Raw genomic sequence first — 11387 nt, forward strand, 5'->3', positions numbered from 1 at the left:
TCAGGCTCTGCTCCCAGGGAACAAGCGATAGGAGAAGAGGAAACAGCCTCAAGTTGTTCCAAGGAAGGTTTAGATTGGATATTTCTTCAGGGAAAGGGTTGTCCAGCCCTGGCACAGGCTGCACACGGTGGTGATGGAGTCCCCATCCCTGGAGGGATTTAAAAGCCATGTGGATGTGTCATTTTTGGATATGGGTTATTGGTGGCCTTGGCAGTGCTTGGGGAATTTGGGACTAAATAATTCTATGGTTGAAGCGGTCAGAGTACTTGTGGAGAGTTTTTGTGAAACAACCAGGTGCTATCCAGGTGCAGTGGGGGTTCATTGCCACAGGGGATAAAGGCCCATGTGTGCTGACCTGACCTGCTGTGCAGGGTGGTTTGCTGCTGGCCTGGGGCTTGGATCACACCAAACCAGATCAGAGTAGCAAATTAAAACAAAGATGTCCAGAGACTTTCTTGAATGACCCAGAAGCTCCTGAGCAATGTCAGATACAAAAAAGAAGCAAAAGGGATTGGCCCAGAGAACTACCATGACCAAGTATGCAGGGATGGGCTTAGGAAGCCAAAGTCTACCTGGAGTTGAATCTGGGGCAGAAGAACACCAAGAAACGTTCCTACAGGTTCATAAGCAGAAAAAAGTAGCCTAGGGAAAATGTGCACCCCTTACTGAATGAAACAGGGATCCTCGTGGGAAAAGACCAGGAGAAGACTGAGGTGTTTGTCTTATCTGCCTTGATCTCTACTGGTAAGACTGTCCTTTGAGAGTCACATGCCCCTGAGACAGGTGAGGAAAGGAAACTTATTCTTGGTGGAGGAAGATCTGATTAGGGAACAGTTAAACAAACTAGACATGCATAAGTTCATGGGATCTGGCGGGATGCATCCAAAGTGCTGAGGGATCGGGTTGGCATCACTGTGAGGCCAGTCCTGGTTGTTTTTGAAAGGTTGTGATGATCAGGAAGGGACCCTGAGGAGTAGAAGAGAGGAAATGTCATCCCAACAAGAGCATGGAGAAAAGAGGCAGAGACCAATAGGATGGTCAGTCTCATCTCAATCCCCAGGAGTTTGGTGGAGTAAATATTCCTGGAGAGCATTTCCAAACATATGAAGGAAAATAAGGTGATCAGGAGTAGTTATCCAAAATCTACGAAGGGGAAATCATGCCTCACCAACATGGTGTTTCTTATCTTGACTTTAGCAAGAGTTTTGGCACTGTGTTCTATTAGCTTCTCATAGACAAACTCGTGAAATACAGACTAGGTAAATGTACACTGTGATGGACTGAAAACTGGCTGGGCTCAAGGGGTGTGATGAGTAGCACAAAGTCCATCTAGAGACCAGTCACTAGAGTTGCACCCCAGAGTTCTACATAAGGACTACGAGTATTTAACATGTTAATTAATGACCAGGATGCTGGGGTAAAAAACACCCTCAATGAACCTGGAGAAGTTCAAAACTGAGAGGAGTGATTGATATACCAGAGGAACATGGACATATGGAAGAGAGTCCAATGAAAGGCCACAGAGATTAAGGATTAGGGCACCTCTCTTATGAGGAAAGCCTCAGAGAGCTGGGATATTCAGGGGGATCTTATCCATGTATGCAAATATCTGATGGGAAAGAGCAGAGAAGATAGATCCAGACTATTCTCAGTGGGGCACAGGAGCAGGACAAGAGGCAATGGGCAGAAACAGAAACACAGGTTATGTCTGAACAATAAAATTTTACTGAGAGGATGAGCAGGTTGTACAGAGAGGTTGTGGATTCTCCTTGGAGATATTCTAGACTGACCAGACATGGTCACGGTAACGTGCTCTGGCTGACCCTGTTTGAACAGGGTAGAGTGGACTAAATGGTCTCAAGGGGAGCCTTCCAACCTTAGTTGCTCCGTGATTTTTTTAAATCTCCGTGTAATTTAGTTGCTCAAATCTAATGCATTTTGTCTGAGGGACACGTGCAGGTAGAGATTTGAAAAGGAAAGGAATTTATGAAAGATTATTTTTGAGATAATCCCATAGCTGTCCTATGGTGTTGAAGCCCAGCATCACAGAGACTGGGAGAGGTTTTCAAATATGAATCACAGCAGTTTAAATTTGACACGTTTACAGGCAAACAAAATGAGTGCAAAATATGAGAGTTTCAAAAACATTGTTAAGGGAGGAATCTACCAGACATGAGAGCATAACTTTTTTCTGGAATATTTGACCTCTTTGGTGTATTTCTACTGCTCATTTATTATTCTTCATTGTAAACTCTAGATAGGAAAATGTATGACAAAGAACTCTTTCTTTTTTAACTCCCTTCTCTTTGATGAGTTCTAGGGGTAAATTTTAACTGGGGAGGGGATTCCTGAAAATGTGCTTTAGACAGGGAATTACATATTGAAGTTGTTCCTGATGCAGGTTCTTTACTCAGATGAAATACCCGCTAAGTGAGGTGTTTACAGAAGAGAAGCATGTAAGAATGTGTGGAGAATAGACTACCCAGGGAATGACAAACAGTCGATCCCACTAAATAGAGATATGAAATCTGTCTGTCGTTATACATACATCAGGGTTGATGCAGGTTTTTTAGAAGAAAAAGTAGCAACGTCGATTTTTATTTTTTTTTGTTTACCATTGTTTATAGAGACCCGTGATGGCATGTCCTACAGCAAATTATCAAAAACAGTGGTGATCCTTGCTAGTATCAGGACTGTATTACAGGTATATTACAAGGAAATATGGAAATATGTGAACATAGCCAGGGCAGCAACTGACTACTCTTTTTTCAGATATTTCCCAGACATGTTACTTTACCAATATTCATCCAAATTTTGTTTCCTTCCCCAGGTATTGCAGGTCCCCACTTAAAAGCAGACCAGACTTCACTTCATGGTAAAATGGAAAGTTCTGCCTGTAACGTGATGACCAGAAGGAAACCAGCAGCTGTTGACAGTGTTGCAATGCCAAGTCCAGTATTATCTCTCCTACCTTCATCAGCAGCAACATCTGAAGCAGGTAATGCTGTTTCGCTCCACTCCCTCTATTTCGTCCCCATCTTCTTTCTTCTGGAACTGCGCTGCTCTTCCCAATTGCAGAGTTAGCTGCAAATGTGCATATCTAATGTGAAAATCAGGCTGTAATTTTTCTAACACTTCTTTACTGTGATTGTATCTTGGCATATCAAATCTATTTCACTCACATGCCACCGAACTCGTGCAATAGTGAGGACACAAGTAGCCTGTATGGTCCAGCAGGAGACTCCGAAACAAGACTCTGGGGTTCCTTCCTCATTTATTTGAATGTTCCCATCCCTGTAGCACGAACATGCCAAAGACACAGCAAATAACTAAGGAACAGATGAGATTTTTGGTGCATACTCCAGTAGTTTTAGCATAATATTCTGTCTTGCAAATGTGAAATTGTCTAGGGCACTGAACAGTACTTTTAAATACAGAACAAATAAGTCAGAATTGCATGCTTTTCTGTCAGCTTATATTTTGTGCTTCTGTTTTGAATCAGATCTGAAAGATGATGTCCCTATGCTGTCAGAAATTGAGCCAAGTCATTCAGGCATCATCACACCTTGTTATGGGCATGGACAGAGAAGTTAATCTTTCATTGTGTCTTGATTTCCAATGAATGGATGACCCACAGTACATTACCTTACATACAGCCTTCAGGAGTTTCACAGTCTCATCAAACTTTTGATGCCACATTCACAAAAACCATATTTGTATCATATTTGATTTACAGAATGATTACATATATAATCAGTCAATTTAAAGTGCTGTTTCAATACATTCATTTTGATTTCCCTCTCATTTCCTGAATAAATAGTGAAAACAAGGGTTCCATGCAGAGTACCCTCCTTAAAGACAAATTTTTATATCTGTTTTGTCTTTAATACTTTCCTATATATAAACTAAGGACAGATTTTTAAAGCAGTAGAGAATGAAAGCACACAAATATTTGATGATCCATTTCAAGATGAAAGTGTATGCTTGACTGCATAGTTCATTCTTTCCATTTTCAGAAGTCTAATTAAATCGTTGGTTTATCTGTAGCCCAGATGTTGAAATAATTTAGTTGAAATCTGAAAGAAACTGTGTTAATGGAAAAACAGGACAGTGCTATGGGTTTCCTGTAATTAATAGGGAGCTCTTAGATAATTTCTCCATTCAAACCAAGTGAACAAATTGAGCCCAGCTTTGAGCAAACAGTCTTCTTTGTGCCATGTTCTTGCAAGTGGCCTCAGGCAGCTCCAGAGAGATGGAGAATGACAGGTAGTAATAAGGATTTTAGAGCTTCAGACATAACAGCCATCCAGAATAAAGTTAGGGGACCTGTGGAGAACATCCAAAGGAGTCTGACCTACCTGGACTCACCTTGTTCACCATCACTCTGCGGGTCCTTCAGCCACTTCCAATCTACCCTTGGAAATGTATATTCTTGCTAGAGATTTTCCTCTTTGCCTCAGAAGCTCTTTGCAGCATCACATGAATCCTGCATGACTTCCTGTCATGCCCGTGGCCATTTCAAATTCTGGGACTGACCCTCACTTCACAGGTGTACCCTGAGGAAGGGAGGAACACTGGACCTCCATGTGCCTTATTTTAAATGTGTAAAGCTGTGTTTTGAGACCAACATTGGTTCTTGCTTGTCTGGGGAAGCTGACACAGAGTTACTGTTCCCCATCTCCTCCTTGACCCCTTCTAAATGAATTCCACCAAATAGAGGAAGACAGAAGTCTTTCTCCCACAGCAATATTTCCATTTGTAAATAGCAAAATATGTGCACGACCAGAAAAACAAAACCTAAAACCAATGCAGACCAACTTGGGTCCAGGGTTGGGCAGGGTCTGTCTGGATAAAATGGAAAAGATTAATACTTAGCCTTGTTTTTCAGCAGAGCAGTATATCACATGGCAATATAGGAAAATGTTTTGTATCAAAGATTGCTCACCAAGAACTTCCAGATGAGTTGATAACACCAAATGGCTCTCACTTCAATAGTGGTTTACTTTGGCAGATCTCCCTGATATTTTGTCATATGCACACCTAATCAAATCTTCCCCCTGCAGACCCATCAGACTCTTTCCGCACAGTCTCCCTGCACCAAATCTAGAATCAGATGTCCCTAACACTTAATAGTTAAAATAATGTTGAGTTTCCTAATATCTCATTTAAAAAACCTGACTTGAAAGCATGTTTACTTATTCAGTACATGCATTCTGATTATTGGCAGAGCGTGACAGAACTCAAATGCTTTCTAGAACCTGAAAGTTCAGAGGCTTGCTAGGAAGAAAAGCAAAAGCATTACTAGTAGTCATAAACACCCCAAAGCATTTACGAAGGAAAAATTAGCGCAGTAAGATGGCATAGAACAGCACAGAATTTTTTTTTTCTAAATGAGAAGGTTAGTTTCAGTGCAAAAAGAAACATACTGTCAGTTTGCGAAGGTTTATAAGAGCAAAAAAAAAAAAGTATCTAAACATGAAGGAAGACGCTGAGAGGGCAGTTTGGCAGAAAGCAAAAGCCTACCTTTGCTCCAGTCAGGCATTGTCTCCTCACCAGAGGCTCCACTAAGGATACTCAGCCTGAGTGAGCTCTTGAGTGCCTAAGATACTCCATGGATTTCAGGATGGACGGGGGTGTTGTGTTGTTCTTATCCACTGTCATGATGTCAAAAGGGTGTGTATGGTCACCTTGATTTGCTTTGAGTTCCCATTTTAGAAATTAAGGTCATCCTCTACCGACTATACACACCAGGTCTCCACTGACCACAATCAGGTGGTAACACTAATCTGCAGAAACAACTGGCTACAGATAAATCTCAGTAGAGACATAAAATCTTTGCAGGTACTTACCTAATGCTTTATTTCAAATTTGTTTCCTGCCTTTTGGCTTACTTTCTTTCCAGTAAAAATTGACAGTAAAGCCAAATCTCCTGGTATCATCATGAACCTGCAAATGTTCCTGTCCTTCTGCTAAATTTCTCATCACCAGCTGAAAAAAAATCAGCATTACTTTCTGGGGAAAAAAAAAAAAAAAAGGAAATTACATCTCAAATATGAGAATTAGGAAGAAAAAAAAAAAGACTTGAGAATGTGGCCTAACAATAGCAGTAAAAGGCAAAAGGTGGACAGTAAATGTGAAGAGTGTGCCAAATGTTTGATTTTTTAGATCTTCTGACCTGAAGCTACTCTCAGGATGTGGGAGGGGCTCAAAGGATTTGCATGCTTAAGGCTGAAGATATTGGGACTCCTCGTGTCAATCACCAGTGAGGACAGATGAGAGCTATCATTTTCCATGACAGGGATTTAACCTTTTTTGATCAAATTTCTGAGAAATAGCTCACTGCAACTTGCCTTTAGGGACCTTGCATCCACAGTTTTTAGGGGTGACCTACTTGGGAGGAATTCTGTGCAACTAATTAGCTTCTCCTGAGCAACTTGGATATTTCATTTCCTTTCTCTTTTCCTTTGGTACCAGAATGACTGCATTCCTCTTTTTCTTTGTCCTCTGTGACTGCAAGTGGGTTTTGTTTTTCTTTTTGGTGCGGGGAGTGGGTTACATATGGAAAATGTATTTTGTTTTGTAATTAATGAAAACCAGACTTTGGGAAGTTGGCCATCCCAGGTCTTTATTTATAAGAGAGCATATGTCTGTGTTTTGTTTATGACTCACTCCTACTTCTTACATTGTAACTTGGGTTTGTTTACGCAAGCTCTTCACTGAATCCAAGCAACATGGTGGTATAAGAGCCAATAATTTATGTTTCTCCAAGAGGGGAGGCCAGTGAATGAGGTTTATATGCTGAATCTGTCATAGCCCTAAGAGAGCAAGAGGAGATTCTCCCACTTGACAGCTCCTGGTTATCTACAGAAAATACTACAATAGCAACTTTATTTAAACTACTGCTAGAAGATTAGCCGTGAAGGGAGTGATAACCCCCAAATGAACCTCTCTCGAAATCTTGGCTGCTCAGGAAATTTCAAGGATTTCAAACCCAAATGACTGCTTGACAGTCAGGTGTAAATTAAGTTTGCAAGTAGATGTGGGCTGAGTTTAATTTAATGGGATGTTTTATTCTTCACCAAAAAGAAATCCTGAGCGCCGACATTTCTTTTCCAGCAGTGCAGAACAGATATGTTGGGAGTGAAAGGGAGCACCAGTTATTGCAAAAGCAGAATTAATACATTCTGTTTCCCTCACAAAGGGGTAGTTACTTCTAATCTGTGTGCAAATCCTGAACTCTGAACAGATGCCATGTTCAGTAAAGGACAATGAGACAATTTAGGCAAAACAAGCAAGGACTCGTGTCCTAAGCAAAGGACCAGGAGCCAAGAAATGCTGGGTACTCTTTCCAGCTCTGACAATGACTCACAACGTGACCTTGGCAAGAGACTTAACTACTTTGGACTTCATTCAGATCTAAAGTAAGTGATCTGAACCAGGAGTAAGCTTACTTTGGGGGCCATTAAAGTCAATTATATGACTGAGTAGTTTCAGCTTGTATCTGCAGAGATGATAGTACATAAACCCAGGCAGGAGTAATGAATTTACCACAGATTAAGTGACCCACACAGCTTTTCTCTGCCCACTAGTTTCAGTAACAAACACTTTTTATACTAACTGACATTCATGACAAGAATTAAAGGCCGGGATGAAGACATCGGGATTATATCTTTAGGATATAGAAAGTTTTAATAGTTAAGATGGTCCAGCTATGCTAAGCTCCCTTGACTCCAATTAGAGGTTTAGAAATGAGAATGAAGCAAACCCATGGTAAAACATTGCGGTAGAAAAGGTTTGGTTCTTTAGAAGAGGGAAGACTGCTAAATATCAGTTATGTTTTTGTCTACTCTTCATGAACCTCAAAGGATTCAAAGAAGAGTTTCTAATCACTGTTGCTTGACCTACCCCTGTTTCTCTCCTTGTCTCCCAACAGCCAGCTCACCACTGAAGAAAAGGTTCAAGCGCCGTGAAATCGAAGCAATCCAGTGCGAGGTGCGCAAGATGTGCAACTACACCAAGATCCTGTCCACGAAGAAGAACCTGGATCATGTGAACAAGATCCTGAAAGCCAAGCGGCTGCAGAGACAATCAAAGACAGGCAATAACTTCGTCAAGAAGCGGAGGGGTCGTCCTCGGAAGCAACCCCTTTCCTTCGACGAAGACTCCAGAGACCAAATGCCCGTTCTGGAAAAATGCATTGACCTTCCCAGCAAAAGAGGTCAGAGACCAACACTCAATCCTTTGATATTGGAGCAAGCAGCCACTCAAGATACTATCATGGCCACCATCGAGGCTGTCATACATATGGCTCGAGAGACACCACCCCTGCCACCTCCTCTTCCTCCTCCACCCCCTCCGCTCCCTCTCCCTCTACCCCGGGCACCCCGGGTTGGGAAAAGAAAAAACAAGTCCCCACAGGAGGAAGAGGAGGACGTGAAAGTGAAGCGGTACCGGAAGGGCAGGGGGAGCGAAAGTGAAGGCCTTCCCTAAGGCCGGGGCACCTCGTCGGACGTCGGGTGCCAGTGGCGGAGCACGCCAGGGCGGAGGGACGAGAGGCACGCTGTCCATTTGGCCCCTTTGGCAGCACCAGACTCACCCGTCCCTCCAGCAGCCAGAACTCATTGCAGAGAGCTCTGCCAGCCGGGGCGCGCATCTTCCTCTTCATCGCTTTGACCCAAGCCCGCCCCCCAAGGGAAGAGGGGGAAAGGGTGCGGGGAAAGGTGGGGGATAAAGGGGAGGGGGATGTGTGTGAAAGCTGGTAAAAAAGCATCTAAACTCTGCAGAGTTTCCAAAATTAATCTAAATCTCAGCATTGCTGTTCTCATACCGTACCCGGAGGCGGGAGGTCATCCTCGCAGAGAGCTGAACGTTGTCACTGGGGGCGGCGTGCTCGACTCTGATTCCGTTTAGCAGGCCAGGTGAAACTAAGAGTAACTTTACCATAGGAGAAATCACTGTAAAAAAAAAAAAAAAAAAAAGAAAAAAAGAAAGAAACAAAGAAAGAAAGAAAGAAAAAAAACCCTACAAAAATAGTGTAATTTTCGCAACTGTGATATGGGTTATAATCTGTCTGAATTTTATTTTTTTTTCCAGTTTTACATACCTACCAGGCTTTGGGACAGCATAACCCAAAGTGCCTGTCTCCTGCTATATGAAGAACTATATGTCTCTTTCTCATTTACTTGCCTAGTTACTAGCTGCAATATAGGCAATAGAAAATTAGAGCCTTACACGCGTGCACACTCATTCCGAGTGCTATCCCAAGGACCGACGGAATATCACAGCATTTAAAATAAGGTATACATGGATATTCAGTTACTATAGCATGTTTATATGAAGCAACTTGGCAATGGCATGTGAAAAAGGGGTCATCCATCAGCCAAGTTGTTTTGATGCTCGGTACATATGAGTAGAGAACAGCAAGACACTTCTGGGGAATATAGTTATAGTAAACATGGATAAAATCACCAAAAAAATAATATAAAAACATAAAAGAAAAAAAAAAAAGAACTTAAAAATTGACTAAAAAGACAGGGCCCAAACCTACCCATTTTTACCACCTGCAATTCCCAGTGAAATTGAAGGGAAACCCAGGATCCGAATAATTTGCATTGTTTAGCAATGCCTTGATATTATCTTTTAAAGAAAATAGATAAAGTAGATTGTTTTAAAAAACTATAGAACAGACCCTATCAATAATAGGTCCTTTCTTGGCAATTATTTCTTAAAAATTAAAAGGAATAAGTGTTCTTATCTGAAAATAGAAATAAAAATGTTCAAAGGGTATCACCACTGCAATTGTATTAATGCCACTTTGGACACGTTCTCCAAGTTGTGGTTGCCTTAATAAACTAAAAAAATAATTTTTTTTTTTTTTTTGTACATAATGTAATTATAAACCTCTCAGTCTGCATGGATGCAAACTGTGTGTGACAAATCGTCTCTTTAAATGGTCAGTTCAAATTGTACATTTCTCATTCGAGTTGTCCGTTAGCCATTGATTTAACTTGGGTAAAATACCCAAGCTCCATTTCCACAGCCCAATTAAAATGTTTAGCTAAAACAAAGACTGAACAGGAAGCTGTTCCATTGCAGTGTCAATGCTTTAAAAAAAAAAAAAAAAGTTAATTGTTGAAATTTGAAATAGGTACTTTCAACTTTATATCATTTCTTTTTAACGTCCTGCAGTACACTCAACACCTGGCATGTGAAGATGGATATTAAAATGAGGACAGAGAGGGAAGATTACAGCAAGGGAGTGGGGATTGGAATTGTTTAATGTTCACAAGCCAACTTGCTATTCCCTTTCTTGAGAAATCTTGAATTGGTTTATTGCCAAGGAAACTTCATATAGCACGACACTAAAAAAAAAAAAAAAAAAAAAAAAACCAAAAAAAAACACACAAAAAGAAAAACACACAACAAAAAAAATACAAAAGAAAAAAAAGAAAGAAAAAAAACCAACAAACCCAACAAAAAAAGTCCCCACAAAAAATATTGTGTTTCTATTCTGTTATTTATTTACAAAAATCATATCAAGACTATGGTGTTAGAGGAACACTGTAAACATACAACTCGTTATTTTTTAGAGACTGATTTTTCTTCTGTGATAGCACCTTAGCTTATTAAAACTGAATACATTTGGGGATAGGATTGCGTCGGGGAGCTGGAACAGGGGATGTATTTTTATTTTTTTTTTTAAGACTGGAACAAATCTTGAGATCCTAACTCCTTAAAACTGATAAGAGGGATCGCAGAATTTTGGTTCCAATTTTTGTTTTGCATCGTGCATCATACGCATTTGTGCTTTTTTTTTCCAATTAATGCAGCTTAGAAATAAATTGGATGGTTGCTCGTTCTGTTACAAACAATTTTGCTTTTCAGCTCTCTTGAATTAGCACAGTGTTACTGACTGAAGCTGTAGACCTGCAGGAAAAAAATGCTTAAACCTCATTGAGCTCCTCACTTCTTCCTTGAAAAGCATCAGATTGAGGTTTAGTTAATTTAGAAATCTTTTTTTTTTTCCAATCTCATTAGAGCCTCAAAGTAGGTACAGTGTCACTTAAAATGATAGAAAAAAACATAAGTTTGGTATTCCAGGTAGCTGAAACTAAGCCAAACAACTTATCCTTAGTTTTATCTCCAGTGATATTTTTATTTGCACTGAAGGACATTTCAGTGTGTGGTGAGTGGAAGAAAGGCTTGAAGGGAACAGATTTTGTCACCGAACACCCATTGTGGGTTCAAGAGGGATCAGAGTGCCAACAAGTGCTGGATTTGGGCTGGACCTTTTTGGATGCGCTGGGATACAACCCCCTCAGGGAAGGATGATTGAGTGGCTGCTGCCTCCCATGCTCCTGAGCTTTGGGAAAAATAAATGCTCTTAT

At 40.8% G+C, this 11387-nt stretch overlaps 1 protein-coding gene across 1 annotated transcript in view; it reads left to right on the forward strand.

The window, feature by feature from the left end:
* The window catches only part of SETBP1 (SET binding protein 1), a 248300-nt gene extending 237939 nt beyond the window's left edge, over positions 1 to 10361 (forward strand). The window contains exons 6-7 of the mRNA XM_039381165.1: positions 2831 to 2998; positions 7934 to 10361. Of these exons, the coding sequence (XP_039237099.1) occupies positions 2831 to 2998; positions 7934 to 8490 (725 nt within the window). The 3' untranslated portion in view covers positions 8491 to 10361. The remainder of the gene's footprint in view (positions 1 to 2830; positions 2999 to 7933) is intronic.
* The last annotated feature ends 1026 nt before the right edge of the window (positions 10362 to 11387 follow it).

The sequence above is a fragment of the Pipra filicauda genome, unplaced genomic scaffold, assembly GCF_003945595.2.
Source record: "Pipra filicauda isolate LSUMZ 115617 unplaced genomic scaffold, ASM394559v2 scaffold215_size1667880_pilon, whole genome shotgun sequence".
In the NCBI taxonomy this organism is placed as follows: Eukaryota; Metazoa; Chordata; class Aves; order Passeriformes; family Pipridae; genus Pipra; species Pipra filicauda.